At 43.2% G+C, this 17436-nt stretch overlaps 1 protein-coding gene across 7 annotated transcripts in view; it reads right to left on the bottom strand.

Annotated features, from left to right (window-relative positions):
- Positions 1–17436, bottom strand: part of SLC23A2 (solute carrier family 23 member 2) — a 131208-nt gene that overhangs the window by 48802 nt on the left and 64970 nt on the right. For all 7 annotated transcript variants that reach the window (XM_045086034.1, XM_045086032.1, XM_045086031.1 and 4 more), the window contains one exon: positions 6702–6800. In XM_045086034.1, the coding sequence (XP_044941969.1) occupies positions 6702–6800 (99 nt within the window). The remainder of the gene's footprint in view (positions 1–6701; positions 6801–17436) is intronic.

Below are 17436 nucleotides of genomic sequence, written 5' to 3'. Positions count from 1 at the left end.
AGTGGTGGCCATGCTTTTGCAAAAATCAGCCTTGGCTGCCTTTGATGCAAGGCTCAACACACTCAGCGAGACGACCAGTCCTCAGAGTTTGGGGGCTCGGTATCCCTTGTCACAGACTCATCCCCAAGAGCACCCAGCTTGCTCAGGGTTTCTCTCCAAGCCCAGGGGGCCCTACACAGACAGGGACGTTCCCTGGTTGACCCCATAAACGGATGCCTTGGCATGAGCAGTTCTCGAGAGGTGCCTCAAAGGAAGAAAACGTTTTAAAACGCTAACCACTTTCAGACAAAGAGCACTAATCTGTCCCTTCTACCCTTCTCATCCCTGCAAGGAGAAAGATCGCTGAACTTCAAAACAAAGTCCTACACCCTCCTATCAAAACACAGCTGCTCTGACACATGGCGAGTGAAAAGTAAAATTCGAAAGGACACAGGTAGGATTTCAATTTTTGTTTAAAAACAGACTAAAGATATATTGATAGTTTAGGGGACAGGGTTTTTTCCTTTCCTTCCCCCTCCCCATTACTACAGACTTCTAAAAACATTAAGTGTTGTATGCTTTTTGAGCCAAAATCTTCACAAAGACTGGACACTTTAGATTATAGTCTAGACGTATTCAGTTGATGTCTACATTACTTCTCAGCTAAACAGAAAACTCAAGATAACCTCAAGTCATCTCATGTACCCTCAAAACTGCTCTGGGTTCTAAAACTCTATGAACAATTTCTTAGAATCCGAGATGGGCACTTTAAGTCTTTTGTAACTTAAAAAAAGTGCCTAAAAAGAAAAAGTAAAAGATGGTTCACAAAAAAGATGATGACCTTCTGACATTATCTAGCCCCACTTGTGCCCTCTTGTCCATGGATATGGTCCACAGAAAGACACTGACTCCCTGTTCGTCAATCGATTTCTTGTGCAGAGGCAGACAAGGATTTGGGGCCCAAATACCACTGAACAAAGGAAGTGACGCAGTTCAGCCTCACCTTTTAAAGCCTAAGGGTAAATAAACGTCTGATGTAAGTTGACATTTGAGCTAATCCAAACGAGAACTGAGGTTGACCTTTCAGAGAACTTTTCCTTCCATTTTAAACAAGATAGTGGCAGATCTGCATTCCTGAATAAGTTAAAATGGATCACGTGTGCCTTTAAAAAATCTGTTGATAGGGGTGGTAGAGAAAACACATGGGTGTGAACAGTGTTGTATGCACTAATGTGCAGGAAAGGGTTAATTCAGCAGGTCTGGGTTGTCCAAGCCCTCACACATTTCAAAAAAATGGCTTGGGGGGTGGTTGGGTGGCTCAGTAGGTTAAGCCTCTGCCTTTGGCTCAGGTCATGATCTCAGGGTCCTGGGATTGAGCCCCACATCAAGCTCTCTGCTCAGTGGAGAGCCTGCTTCGCCCTCTTTCTCTGCCTGCAGCTCTGCCTACTTGTGATCTCTCTGTCAAAATAAATAAAATCTTTAAAAAAGAAAAAAATGGCTAGGTCCTTGCCTGGCAATTGGGAGACAGCCTGTTAATCCTTGGAATAGCCTGGGGTTTTTTGGTTTGTTTGTTTAAGTTTTTCTGTTCATTTGAGACAGGGAGGGAGGGAGAAAAAGTGAGTGAGCAGGGAGGAGCAGAGTGGGGAGGGAGAAGGAGAATCCTGCTCTTAAGAATGTGTCTAGGGGTACCTGGGGGGCTCAGTCAATTGAATGTCCAACTCTTGGTTTCAGTTCGGATCATGAACTCATGGGTCATAGGATCTGCCTTGCATTGGGCTTCGCACTCAGCACCCAAACTGCTTGAGATTCCCTCTTCCTCTGCCCCTCCCGCCCAACTCTGTCTCTGTCTCTCTCACACACACACTTTCTCTCAAATGGATCTTTAAAAAAAAAAAAATAATAAGCTTTTAAAAGTCTAAAATGTAATATAAAAATGAATTTAAGAGATAATAAAATTTCCAAGAACTAACGGATATGTTTACAAATTAGAAAAACCCACCAATGAATTAACTCAATGAATTAACGAAAAACTATTCAGATATTCTGGAAGGCAGCCATGATACCACCAATGTTGCTCAGACTCAGATATTTTGAAAACTCAATAAAACAATCAACTGCATTAAGAAAGACCTTAAAACAGAAATTTAAAAAAAAAGGGAAATAAAACATGTTGACAGAATTTTTTTTTAAGAAAAGGAATAAAAAGTGCACATGAAGGAGCATAAGAGAAAACAGATATGAGTAACAAAGTAAGGGTCACAGGCTGGAAGTGGGAGAAAAAAAAGAAATCAAACAACATAAGAAAAAAAAATTATTAGAGAGAAAGGATAGCTAGCGAAGGCTAGCAAAAGAGATCCAAAATATGTCCCTCAAATAAGAAAACCAAAAGAATAGACTGAAACAAAAAATAAAGACAGAATTTAAGACAGCTTTCCTAAAATAAAAGGGTCCTTAATGCTAAATACTCCAAGTGCCAAAAAACACTGACCCAGAATAGTCAACATCAAAACATATCTAAGTAAAGTTACTGAATATCAAAGATAAACAAAGAATCCAAAAAACAGGCAAAAATACCAAGATGCTGATAAAAAGAAGAAAACAAGACTGGCCCAATTTCTCCACAGCCAAAATCAATACCAGAGAACCAAAGAGTAGCAACAACAAGGTATGACTCAATTATTCTCTTATCTTTGTACTACACAATTTTCCAAGCATATACAAAGGTGGAAATATGGAATACCAACCCCAAATCTCTCTCTAGCTTCAAAAATTACCAATGCTGTATTCTTGTCTAATCTATTCCAGGGGAACTTCCTTTTTCAAGAACTGCTGGTACCTTAATTTTAAACAGAATCCACAAGGATTGAAAGTTTAAAAGGTCTTTAACTTTAAAAATAAATCTCAACATTACAAAAATAGGTTCATCTTTAGAATAAATGAAACAAGATAGGATTGAGAGGGAGACAAACCATAAGTGACTTTTAATCTCACAAAACAAACTGAGGGTTGTTGGGGGGAGGGGGCTTGGGTGAAGGGGGGTGGGGTTATGGACATTGGGGGGGGTGTGCTTTGGTGAGTGCTATGGGGTGTGTGGACCTGGCGATTCACAGACCTGTACCCCTGGGGATAAAAATATAGGTTTATAAAAAATAAAAAATTAAAAAAAAATAGGTTCATCTTCTATTTAACAAGCTTGGTAACCATTGCAACCACCCAGCTGTTGAAACAATGGGCAGCAAAAGACCCCAGTGCCAAGCCAGTGGGATATTCAAGTGGGTACACATTATAACTACTTCACTTGTAACTAGTTCCACATTTTGGCAATCTCTGCTTCCTAAAAACCTCATGCATGCTGTTTTACATTCTCCGGTCCCCCATGCAAGGGACCTAGGAAGTCACATGTCATAATAACCCCATTTTATAGATGAGGAGGTAGAGACCCTGAGGAGCCAAGCGGGTCGCCCAGCAGTTGAAAACAGGCTGTCCACAAAGGCTGCACTTGCCACCATGCTACACAGCCTCCCAGGAAGAGCAGGGTTGCTGCTTAGAAATTGCCAGAAACAATGGACTCTCTGAAATTGTGATTAATAGTGATTTGCCCAATACCGCTGCAACCACTTCACGTGCTGCTGTAAACACACATGCTATAAACATATTTTGCCCAATACTGCTGCAACCACTTCACGTGCTGCTGTAAACACTGTAAAACAACAAATTGCTGATATTTCAATGGGAACATCTAAACCGCTTACGTAGTTACTTCATTCCTGTTCCAAATACCCTCACTATAAACAAAGTTCAATTCCTTCAACATCCCCCAAAGAGGAATCCCAGTAATACCAAGGTCAAGTTCAGAATGTATTGGGCGTGGGTCTCAATGCTATGGTCTTAAAGATTCATGGTCCAGGACTCAAGGCATTATCCTTCTGGTCCCTTTCATGAATAAATCCCTTTGAGCACATTCCAAGATGGGTATCTTGTAGCTAACACCATATTAACCAGCATTTACTATAAGGAGCTCAAGAGTATTAAGAGATACCAGAAGTCAAGTTTTGTATAAAGTAAGAAAATACATAACAACTAACAGCTTGCTATAATTAGGAAAACAAACATGAATATGGAGAACATGTGGGGTGATCTCTCTGGCCCCCACTCATCCTGTCTCTCCTGCAAGGTTCCAGTGTTACTTCATGGTCAAGTGTTCAAGACACAGCCTTTCCATGCCCTTGAAAAAGCAAGATCCCACAAGGTAGTATCCTCCGAAGTTTTCTTTGCATGAATTCAAGACAGCAGAAGGCCTAAATTTCATTTTTTCTCTAAAACACGGATTGTGATAGCACCTCTCTAATTGGGTTGTGGTGAGGACTAACAGTGGCCCCTTGCCTGAATCATAGAACCCAAGGTCTGGACCATTCGCACCATTTAATACATGACAGCTCTTCCCCCGAAACCTGTCATTTCATAAAGAAAAGCAGCCAGTGAAACAGAAAGATATCTTCTCTCCCTAGTACTCAAAGAAATGCGAATGTTTCAAAGTTTAGACAGTGAAAAAGATTTTCAAACAGGCAAATAAATAAATGTCTAGCATAAATGAGCCAGACATTCTTCCTGCCAACAGTTCACTAGAATCAGTAAAAGGTACTGCCAGAGATGTTAAAAAGCCCTCAGTGTTAATGCTCATTGTTATTCATTTCAAAAGATGACCATCGTTTCCTGGATAATGTAGGAGGGAGTCCAAAATCATGACAGCCTATACCCTGGAAATTCTGGTGACTCTGATTAAGGGCCCAGTACACAAAAAATGGATATAGCCAAAAGAGTCTATGAATTCAGAAGCACTCTACTACAAGATGTAGCACTGGATGCTGAGACCCAAGCAGGCCGGGCGGTGGCTCCCTGCCCAGATCCTGCTCCATGGGCTGTATCTCAGCTGCGGACGTAGGCATCGGCCAACATGTCAACAGTGGCCACTTGAATTCCTGCACTCTGAGGACCACTTTGGAATCCAAGACCACAGGAATTTTAACATCTCAGCATGAATCTAATAAGCCTCCATAAAATTTATAATAGACTGACCAAATTTATAACAGCTTGACCAAAAAGCAATACTGGCCAAGATAGCCAAAAATGGAAAAAAACCACAAACACAAAAATTTGATTATTCTAGAATTTCAATATTAACATCCTTGTTCTTTATCATTTTAGTGATGACACTGTAAACTTCCAGTGCTAATACCCAGGCTGGGTACTATTTGCAGGCATCGACTTTCTAGTGGTCTGTTTCTAGAATATTAAGTGAACACTATCTAGAATATTAAGTGAACATTACCTAAAGTACCATCCAGGGTCGCCTGGCTGACTCAGTCAGTAGAGCATGCACCTCTCAATCTCAGGGTTATGAGTTCAAACCCCACAGTAGGTGCACAGCTTACCTTAAAAAAATACAACTGTTCTAGAATAACATTACATTATAGAAACTAATTAGTAAATCTTCACAGTGAAAATAAAATGTGCTTTAAAAGTCTACCAAATTGGAGTGGCCTGGATGGTTCAGTCTTTTAAGTGTCTGACTCTTGATTTCAGCTCAGGTCACGACCTCGGGGTCATGCTCTGCACTGGGCATGGAGCCTGCCTAAGATTCCCTCCTTCTCCCTCTACCTCACCCTCCTTTCTCTCTAAAAATAAAAAATTAAAAATTAAAAAATAAAAGTCTACCAAGTAAAACTCAAATGAAGTTGAGATGTTTTAGAGCTGTCGTGAAACCTGTAAATATGTCACTTTTCATGAATTAGCCATAGTGACCGACCCCCCCCCCAAAAAAGGGGAAAAAATAAATGAAGACATCTGGACCCTCTTTGGGCAGGTCTCTCCTGGCCCCTGTGAATAGGTTCACATATACTGACCTCAAAGAGATGGGAGGAGGCAAAAAAAAAAAAAAAAAAAAAAAAGATTTCCCCATCTCAGCATGTGATTTCTATCACTCTGTTCATTGTCACAGTCTACATAAGCCATCCACAGGCTTCTCTTTTTTTACATTATGAAACAATTTAATAAAGCTTTAAGTACTTTAACTAAGGATATTTAATACTCTCAAAGACAGTTTCAATCTGAGTTTTCCCATCATCCAAATCATCTCCTGAAAGACAGGAGTGAGGAATATGAAATCTTCTAATGCCACTAATGTGGCAATAATATCCAATTAATACATTATAAAACATTCTAAAGTATCGGTGCTAGGTCATTTTTAAATGTATGCTACGCAAGATCTACTGGCTTCTCTTATTCTCGTTTACCACAACAGAATAGTACCAGGCACAACACTAATAACCACCTATGTTACTATTTCATCTAATCCTAACAAACTGAACAGACACTAACATTTTTATTCCCTCTTTGGAGTTGAGGCACCTGATACCCAGAGAGCTTAAGTAATTCCTCCAGGGATCTGGGTCACAGTAGCACCCAGAGCTGAGTCCAGACTCACACTCTGAACCACCTCCCTCAGCATCCTGCTTGAGGTCTTTAAAAGTAAGGACTTCTATATGGGTCTCACCTTAACTGCCATCAAGACAATTAAGTCACTTCCACTACTCCTCATCCCTTCTATTTCCATTGTGAAAAGAACACACCCAGTCAGGGGCATGGAGAGGAGTCCCCAGGAAAGACAGCCACGCCCTGCAGCGGGCCTGGGACACGGGGAGGAGGCTGGGCCCAGGGGGTACCTTTTCTGCTATGCCGTTTTCCGTCGTGTAGATGGCCATGAGTTCGGTGTCTTCATTGTCCTGTTCCCCGCTGGACGTGGCACCTCCATTTATCACCACCTGCAGAGAAGCACTTCATTTATAGGCTGTTTCACGGCACATCGCTGCGCTGTGTGGTAACATTCTCCCCAGACGCCTTTTATAATCTTCGTAACAGACCCAAGCCGTGTGTGTTCTGCCTACCAAATCGGCCGAGTTTCAGGTTTTCTTAAAAGAACCCCTGGACAAGTGTGCACCGCCTCAGCAACTGTGTGTGTTTCTGGCAGCGGCAAGCAGTGCACTGCAGGTCCTACAGGGGAGGCCGGAAATGGAGCGGCCCCAGAAAGCCCTGGGAGTGCCCCCTAACTCCCAGGAGGCGTAGTGGGGTGCCGGAGCCGCAGACTCTGGTGGGGGTCGGGGGAAAGCATCCTATGCTGCCTTGGTCAAGATCCCTTCCCAAGTCACCGCATGATGAGGATTCTGAGCGGCATCCCCCCGGGAGAAGCAACACACACTGCTCATAACCGAACGGGCTGACGTTTCACACTGTGGTTACTATACAAACTAGCTTGCCAGCACAGGCGCAGGCAGGCAGTAACGGGTGGCACTGGACGGGCGTCGGGGCTGTTCATGCTGACAAAATCTAGTTTCTGGGCCCTCAAAGTAAGGACCAGAATTCATCACCACCGTCACATGTGCCTGCCCTGATGAGGCAAATGGAGTCATCTTAGGTCTTGGAAGCCTGTAGCAATCTTAAAATATTTTTACTCTTTAGCCAAATGGCTCCATTTCTAGCGATCTATCTTGAAAAATTGGTACTGAAAAATAACTATGCAAGAATAGCAGCACAACTTTATTTTTAAAATATAGAGAAAAAAAGACAAAGTACATAAAAAGTTTAACATCTGGTATTGTAAAGTATATTAGAGAGAAGTAAAAAATCAGTGATGGGGTAAAAGACAGTCCAGCACAACGACTATAGGCCACAAAGGTCGGTATCAGTAGTTGGTAAATACCTGCAAATCAATAAAACAATCTACAGGAAATGGGCAACTGACAGGAATCTACAACTCACAGGAAAAAACTTAAATATCTAAATATTTAATAATTAAATTATTTAATTATTAAATATTTAATCTGATTAGCTGTCCAACCTCATTTAAAATTATAGAAATGAAATTTTTTAAATTTTCATTTTTTTAACATAAACTAGGGGGATATTTTATTTTTTATTTTTTTAAAGATTTTATTTATTTATTTGACAGAGAGAAATCACAAGTAGGCAGAGAGGCAGGCAGAGAGAGAGGGGGAAGCAGGCTCCCCGCTGAGCAGAGAGCCAGATGCGGGACTCGATCCCAGGACCCTGAGATCATGACCTGAGCCGAAGGCAGTGGCTCAACCCACTGAGCCACCCAGGCGCTCCTAGGGGGATATTTTAAAAGATGAATCTGCTGTTGACCAGGGTGTAGGGAGAAAAGCTACTCTCAGTTATCAGAGAGATTACATTCTTGGTGGACTGGCCTTTCTGGAGGGTAAGTTAGCACCAGAACAAAATAGGCATCTTCTTGGACCCAGCAATTGCACTCACAGAAACTTATCCCTCCAGAAATATCCATGCAAATGATATGTGCATTCAAGACTGATGACTGATATTTAAAATGCTGAATCCCTGGAAACAACCTAAATGTTCAAAAAAGAAAAAAAAGACACTACAACCAATGGGAGAAAAATAAAGATAAACATTGTAAGATATAAGATACTGATTTCAAAAATAATGTGACTGGAAAGAAAAAGCCATTAAAAAAGAAAAAATAAACTAAGGTACTAACAAGGAAAGAACTCCAAAAAATATTGCTTCTTTAAAAAGTCACAAAATAGGGGTGCTGGGTGTCTCAGTGGGTTAAAGCCTCTGCTTTCCACTCAAGTCACGATCCCAGGGTCCTGGGATCAAGCCCCGCATCAGACTCTCTGCTCAGCAGGGAGCCTGCTTCCTCCTCTCTCTCTGCCTGCCTCTCTGCCTACTTGTGATCTGTCTGTCAAATAAATAAATAAAATCTTTAAAAAAAAAAGTCACAAAATAGCCTAGAATTATCCTAATTATGCTTTTTTAAAAAATCTTAATAACCTCCCTGTTTTGAACAGTTGGGAAAGGATGTAGAAAGACTCCAAACCAATGATAGGAAGGCTACCCTAGGGACAAGGACTAATGATGGGCACACCTTTCATTTTTTATTCCCACTCCTCCTTTAACATTTGGGTCTTTTAGAATTGGCATGTATTTTTGAGTTATTTGTTTGCTGCCTTTTTAAAAAAAAATTTTTTTTTAATATTTTATTATGTTACATTAGTCACCATACAAGTACGTCATTAGTTTTTGTTAGTGATTCAAGATTCACTGTTTACGTATAACACCCAGTGCTCCATGCAATACAGGCCCTCCTTAATACCCAACCCTTTCTAAACAAACTAAAAAAGATGTCCACCAAAGTATTAACTGTGGTTGTCTTTAATCAGTGGGGCCATTTTCATCTTTTTCCCTTTATGTATTCTGGAATTACCTATAATGAAGACAACTACTTTTTGGAATGGGGAAGAAATTATAACAACTAAAGATCTAGTAAGCAGCACAGCTTAGATTGAGGTGGTCCAAAGATATTTCAATCCCCCTTTAAATAGTTGAAAAAATCAGGCAGTGAAAAATTCAACTTCTTATACAGACTGATAACCTAAGCATTGAGGCTACTTTAAAGAATGCCAGAGATCTGCACTAACTAGTACGTAATTTTTACAGAGCAGAGTTTTCTTACGGCACCTTGAAGATTTATTTCTAGGACTACCTCTTAAGTCATGCGACAGCTTTTTTACACAAGTTACCTGGGTTTGGGACATTTGTTTGCCCGTAAAACCAGCTGCCAGCAAGAGAGACCTTCCCAGCCAAGTTCAAGTCTACAACAGGAAACACTAACATACTATCAGAGCCATTCTCCAAGTCCTATCACAGCAGTGCTCAGCCCACGGAGACGCCAAGATGTACACACACTCATGATGAACTCTCCTACTACAACAACGCTCAGTTACTAAATCATCAAAGAAACCCAGATGGGATTCAACGTCCTGTCCTGGCTAAAACCCCCTTCATCTGCACACATGGCCCACTGCCATGGAACAACTGCTCCGTGGGGACAGGGCTTCCTTCAAGGTGTTGAAAAGGTCTCAGAATTAGGCAGCAGTGATGGTTGCCCAACACTGAACGTGCTACATGTCACTGAATTGTTCGCTTTAAAGTGGTTAATTTTGCTAACCAATTGTGAGCATTTCACCTCAATGATTTTTTTAAATTCATATATCGGCATGAAACAGGAGATTTTGGCAGGATTTATCAATTCCCACGCCTTTTCGGACTTACTCCACACACACACACACACACAATGAGGTAAGTACTATAAGATACAAATGCTTCCCAGCCCAGGCAAAGACTCACATATTCATTTGACGAAAGGTCTGAACACCTGCAGTGCCCAGGCCATGAAGATACAGTCCTGGCATGCCACCACCACCCCCACCCCTGCCTCCAAGGGGTGCCACCTGCAACAGGTGCCAGGCTCAGGAATTCGGACTGGAGACAAGGGGCCCCCGTAGGGAGCTGCAAAGCAGGGGCAAGCAGAGGCTGGCCACGACAGGATGCCCCTGCAGACGGCTGCTCTGCTGGCGGCAGGCGAGTGGAAGGGCGAGGTGCGGTAAAGGGCTTGACAACGGGAACAGAGGCAGGCAAACCTTTAATGAAGCTGCTGCTGGGCACTCAAGACAGCAGTCTGGGCCAAGGTGTGAACAGCGCTCTGGGACAGGTAGTGTGGTTCGGGAGAGAGCAAGGATGTGGTCCTAATGCCCCTGGAGACTGCCGGGATGGGAGCACAGCATTGTGGCTGCTGGGTATGGGCGCCAGGCAGACACCACCACAGTCAGACGGGTAACACACTAGCCCTGCACTGAATGTCAGGGTCAGGGGGAAGGCACCCCAGCCACTGTCCAGTTCAATCGCCTGGGCCCTGGGCAGATGTGAGTCCTGGTCCCAAAGAGGCTGGTGCAGGCAGGGCCAGAGAAATCAACTGTTACAAGAGCAATGTTTGTAAACCTATCAGAAAGGTGGCTGATTCCTGGAAATCACACAGGATGCTTACTTTCCCAGGCCAGTGCAGGATGTTTATTTAACTATAAAGAGGACTGACCTAAATCACCGTGATTTCTAACATTTTTCCACAGGTCAAGCCATGCCTGAGGACCTCAGAGTCCAACTTCCATCCCTATCAGCCTCCAGTTCCAGAGCTGCACCGCTGCCCTCCACCCTGGCGCCCTCACATCCTACTCCCAGCGCTCTGCCATGTCCTGGAAGGTGGGAGGTTCTGGAGCAAGCAGCAGATGAACGAAGTTTCTACTGAAGGGAGAGGAAGACCTGGCAACGGAGAGAAGTGAGGGGGACAGGAGGTGGGGATGCCCACAAGGGCGCCTGCCTGACCCGCCACCTCCACTGTGTGTGCATGCAGGAAACGACCAAACATGACTGAAAAAATAAAACACTGCTTTGTTTTACTAATATGTTTCCTTTGGTTTACTAAATTAGCTATTCTGATACTTTAGGCTTTTTTCTAAATGTGAATTTTTTTAAAAATCAAATTTAAAATCCATTCTTCAGAAAAGCACAGATTTTTAAAAGGATTTAAAAAAAATTTCACATATTTGAATCTCTAAATATTACTTCAACTGGGAAATAAAACACAAGTTGGAAAGCCTCTTTAATGTAATAAAACACGTTTCCTTTTGTGTTATTCATAGCATGGCTGTAACACCGCATCTTGGCATCTTTCATCCTAGGAAACTGATCTAGTTTTTATTTTTAAAAAGGGGGAGGGGATTATTTTTGGGAACAGGATGTCCTTTCTCCCCACCAACCAAAACTATTTGAAACCAGACCTGATGGCTTTAAATTTTTCCGCTACACCAGTATTATAGAATCACTCCATCAGCTGTGAATCAAGCAGGTTTTCTCTGCCTGGGTTTGTTCCCAGTATGCAAGACTGAGGTGGTCTCTGTGTGGGACAGTGTGTCTATCACTCTGTAAACATGTCTTTCTTACTCAAGTATTTTATTTCTAGTAAACAAAGACAATAATGCTAATGTACTTGTTTCTAAACAGTAATCCTAAGACGGCCAAACGTATGGGAAGCAGGAGAGACAGGCGCAATAGAGGAGTGCAGTGCTGAGGGTCAGTGTCACAGCAATGTCCGTTTACACCGACAGCAAATGAGCCTGTGTTACTCACACAAAGTGGCAGTGAATGGCAGCTGAGGACACCTGCAAGTGGAAGGGGACAGGGACCTGGGAAACCTTGTGCCTCTGATCAGAGGTTCAGAGCTCAGTCCATCACCTGCTTGGGGTGTGGTATAAGTCACCTACCACTCTCACGTGTCCAATAACTAAGTGAGCTGTTTTCTACGTACTCACTTTGAAAGTAAAAATGAAGTACCCTAAATTAACTGTTTTCTACTCTTTTAATAAGAAGGTAGCATTATTCTTTCCCTCCTACACACACACACACACACACACACACACACAAGATTATTTCCTCTAGTATCCGTATCTATAATTAAAATGTCTTTAAAGAACAGCAGCATCAGGGAGCCTGTGTGGCTCAATCGGTGAGGCTTCTGACTCTTGATTTTGGCTCGGGTCATGATCTCAGAGTCATGGGATCAAGCTCCAAGTCGGGCTCCAGGCTGGGCATGGAACCTGCTTGGGATTCTCTCTTTCGCTCCTTCTGCCCCTACCCCCCACGCCCTGGCTCGCAGCACTTGCGCTCTCTAAAATAAAAAATTAAATAAATAAAAAGAACAGAGGTATCAATCAAGATTAGTGTTTCTCAGCCTTTTACCCAAACCCCTTTTAAAAGATTATAAAAGAACATAAAAAACCTCCCAACTACTTTCAATATTCTCTGAAACTTCAAAATTAACTACCATGAAAAAGAAATCAAAGGGAGTATTCTACAACACACACTAAGCCTCCAGAGCCTGTGGGTCTTAGATTAAGATACTCCAAAAGAGGGCGCCTGGGTGCCTCAGTGGGTTAAGCCGCTGCCTTCAGCTCAGGTCATGAGGGTCGTGGGATCGAGTCCCGCATCGGGCTCTCTGCTCAGCAGGGAGCATGCTTCCCTATCTCTCTCTCTCTGGCTGCCTCTCCATCTACTTGTGATTTCTGTCAAATTAATAAATAAAATCTTAAAAAAAAAAAAAAAAAGATACTCCAAAAGATATAATTGCAACCCTGAAGTTGTCTGAGGCAACAAAGTCCCTTACCCTGTTTCCCCTGTTTCCTCAAATATGGCAGCCCCACGACACTCTTCAACAACCACTACTGCAGCCTCCTTCACTTGCACTCTCAGCTTCTTAGGGCAGCCTCTTCATTTCCTCAGCCCTCTCCAGAAGGCGCCTAGGGATGCAGTGGCCAGAGTACCCTAGGAGTTCCAGGTCCACTCCCCTCCCCCGCCCCCGGCCCTCAGCACGACTGTTCTTTGAGAGGAGTCAGAGGGGCATCACCTCTCCCTGGCTCCAGCCCCCATGCCGAAGCACTTTGTGGGCTGATGTGCCTGTCGGTGGCCCACGAAGAAAACTCCAGTGCTCCTCCTCCCACACAGCCCGTGACAATGGTGATGGGACAGCTGATGTTTGTGGGGCACAGATTCACACCAGTACTGGCACTCATCTCCTTTAAGGTCCCCTGCCTGCCTCTCTGTTGATCTCTGGTTTAGGTTACAGAGTGGAGATGCAGAAGATAAGTAGAACATTTATTCACTGCCTACCCTGTACATTATCTGAGGCTAATACGCATGATCTCATTTACTTCTCAAACATCCCAGACGCAGACAAGGAGGCTGTGACTACCAGTAGTGACAGGCACAGCTCTGGCTGGAGTGCCACCAGTTCCCCCTCCATCCCCTCAAACTGCTACGACAGTAACTTCTAATAGGTCTGTGGCATTTCTGATCTTTGGTACAGCTCAGCACAGACAAATGGGTTCGGGTGGGGAAGACAGACATTCACAAAGAACATGAACAGCCAAGGAACACAGGAAAAAAAGTACCCTCCCTCATGAAAATTCAAAACTAGTATGCTTTGCAATAAGTTTAACATACATTAGGCTAACATCTACTCTCGCAAACACTTGAGAAACAACCCAAGACCCCAGTGAAAGTGCAAAAGTTAGACCCACAATTTGCCATATGTCACACTACAAACAACTTTTTTTTTAATTTTTTTAAAAGATTTTATTTATTTATTTGACAGACAGAGTACAAGTAGGCAGAGAGGCAGGCAGAGAGAGAGAGGAGGAAGCAGGCTCCCTGCTGAGCAGAGAGCCCGATGCGGGGCTCGATCCCAGGACCCTGGGATCATGACCTGAGCCGAAGGCAGAGGCTTTTAACCCACTGAGCCACCCAGGTGTTCCACAAATGGCGTTTTCAATGGCATCAATATGCCAGGTTAAAACATGAAGCTAAAGGGCTTTATAAAGCAGTGTGTGTGTGCATCAGACTTTTATAAAAGAACTCTCAAATATTTACTTCAAATCTCTAGAAAGAAATACACAAAAACAGCATACTGTTTTTCTGGCTGATGGGACTCTAAATGATTTGTTTTCCCCTCCTTATGTCGCTCCATAGTTTCTAAATTTTCCAGAGTGAACATATTTCTCTTGTAAGTAAAGAACTTATACAAATAATGAAACAATGACAGAAAAGAAACCTATGTGCACTATAAGAAACAACAAGGAAAAGAAAACCACGGTTTTCTCGCTACTCCCATTTTATTCCAACACCACGTCTGTACCATAAAGCCTGGGGGAAAACGTGGATGCTTTAGAACAGGTACAATTAAAGGGGGTGGGGGAAACAAACACCGGGTAATTGGTGCCATGCAATTACCCAAGCCTATCATCCTCCTCAAGTACTGCACCAAATCCTAACAGGAAAGGAGCCTTTTCTCCATCAGAATTACAGACTTAGATTACGGTAAAGAAATCCATCTGAAATACCTTACCTCTAACTGTTCAAGTCAGGGATCCTGCCTACCTAGCTTAGGTAAACACAGGGCAGGAGTGAATTGAGAATTTAGAGGTAAGGGGTTCAGGAGGTATAAACACCTCCAAGAAAAAGATATCTGAATGCAAAAGGCACAGGAATGACAGACAGGGCTTGGAAAGGAACATGGCCAGGGGGCAGGGAGACCAAAGACCCCAGCTGACATGAGGATCCAAAGAACCCAGTGGCCCCAGGGATGGTGCCGATGGTGGGAGGGCTTGATCAGGTGGGGAAGGGGAAGCCTGGGCAACTGCTTCTGTTGCACGCTCATCACATCTCGTAAAGCCTGGAGCACAAAGCAACCCTTAAATAAGAGCAGAATGGACAGGAGGTGCTTTAAGGCCCAGATTCTGTGGATTTGGCCACATGCAAAAGTAAAAGACAATCAGCTAAAATGCTCGTCGACTTTGTAAACCTCCTCTAGGAAGTGACTGCACCAACTCTGTTATTTTATCATCATTTATACCACATTGTCTGTGTCCTAACTACTAGGTGGTAATTTTTTTTATTATGAACACCTCTCATTTAAAACTACCAAAGCTCAGGGGCGCCTGAGTGGCTCAGTCGGTTGAACGTCCAGCTCCTGATTTCAGCTGTGTTTGTGGGGTCCTGAGACTGGGCCCAGTGTTGGGCGTGGAGCCCACCCGCTTAAGAATCTCTCTCCCTCTCCTTCTGCACCACCCCCAACTCATGAGCACATTCTCTCTCTCTCTCTCTCAAAAATGAGGTAAAAGAAGGAAGGAAAGGAAAAAAGAAAAACTACCAAACTCTATTTGAATTAATAGCTGAAACACTAGGGGTGCCTGGATGGCTCAGTTGGTTAAGCGTCTGACTTCCACTGAGGTAGTGATCTCAGGGTCCTGGGATTGAGCCCCACGTGGAGCGCTGCATCCATGGAGAGTCCGCTTCTCTCTCCCCCTCTGCCCCTCCCCCATTCTCTCTCTCTCTCTCTCTCTCACGTGCGCATGCGTGCACTCTCAAATAATAAAAAATTTTTTTAAAAAGGCTGAAATACTAAATACTATCTGAAATTTCAAAACCAGAGCATAAAAATTGGTTTTTAATAGGGCACTTGGCAGGCTCAGTCAATGGAATATACAACTCTTATTCTCAGAGTTGTGAGTTCGAGCCCCACTTGGGTATAGATATTACTTAAAAATAAAAATCTTAAAAATTATTTAAAGATTTACTTTAGACAGAGATAGCACAAGCAGGGGAGAGGGACAGAGGGAGAGGGATAAGCAGACTTCCTGTTGAGTGGGGAGAGCCCCAGTAGAGGCTCGATCCCAGGACCCTGGGATCATGAGCTGAGCCAAAGGCAGACACTTAACCAACTGAGCCACCCACGTGCCCCTTTAAAATTAATTTTTAAGAACACAAATTCTAAAAAGAAAAAACAGAAAGAATCTCACACCATGCATCAAAATCATTTGTATCCCATCTTTCCAGTGTTTTTCCAGTGTTTTTACTTCAAAGCCTGTATCACGATATCCCCTTTCCTAAAAAATATTTTCTAACTGATAGACTTCGAACAGAAAAGACTGATTATCTTGGCTATTCAGTTTTGACCTGTTGAGCACATCCCCTCCCTTATCACGGCCACAACGCAATAGATTCAAGCTCTTATCCTGCACAAAGAGAGGAGTGAAACCAACCCTCTGGGAAACTGCAGCAAACTTCATTCTCCTCATCCTCTAACCATTCTCAGAATCACACACTGTTGATCCCAAGATCTAATTATTCTTCAGGAAGAGAACATTTCCCTATTATTACCATCTAACTGAGACCTTGGTGTTAAGATCTAACAACTCGAAGCCTACTTAGGAATGCACTAAAGAGACCCCACAGCCCCTGGCATTAAAGTCACAAGAACAAGGGTGTTTTCCAGGCTTCCGTGCTGTTTTTTAAAGAGAACTATTTGCACAAATCTTGTGCCTTCTTTTCACTGCTAAGGACGAGCCTGTTCAAATCTGCCATCACGGGGTCAGGGGCTTAGAGGAGTCACAGTTACATAACATGATTTCTTCACTCACCCATGTCTGCCCAGCTCCCTTCTCTTGAAGAAAAAGCAAGGGGAGGGAAGGAAGTAAAGAGGACGGGACAGGAAAGAACGGGCACCTGTCTCCTGGCAGCGGTTTCCACAGCATGGCTGAGCTGCTGCTCCCCGACCCAGTACACCCAGCTGCACTGGGGATCTCTTTCGGCCTGCTATATTGTGACCTCCTTTCTCATCTCACAATCTATCACCTTCTCCACTCAAGGTTTAAACTTCCCTCCCTTCACCAATAGCTTGAAAAACAAGGACAATGTCTTTACCGATGCTGATAAAATCCCACAAATCAACGGCCAACAAGGAAGGCCCTCCATTTCTCTGGTTTGCTGGATTACAGAAGTGGTCAACGCTGGCACATGTATACAGGAAGAGAAAAATGCATTTGTAGTAACTACAGAAAGTGGGAGGAAGGAGACCCACCTATATTTTCTGATCCATTTCATAGCCTTCCAATTCAAAAATAGTTTTTCTCATTTAAATGCTTTACTGTATTTTCCACATTTCCTAATGTCAACAGGTATGACTTTTACAACCAG

Source organism: Mustela putorius, unplaced genomic scaffold, assembly GCF_011764305.1.
Source record: "Mustela putorius furo isolate JIRA1106 unplaced genomic scaffold, ASM1176430v1.1 tig00000874_pilon_pilon_pilon, whole genome shotgun sequence".
Lineage (NCBI taxonomy): Eukaryota > Metazoa > Chordata > Mammalia > Carnivora > Mustelidae > Mustela > Mustela putorius.
Note: the sequence above shows the minus strand (reverse complement) of the source record. Positions and strands in the feature narration are given on the sequence as shown.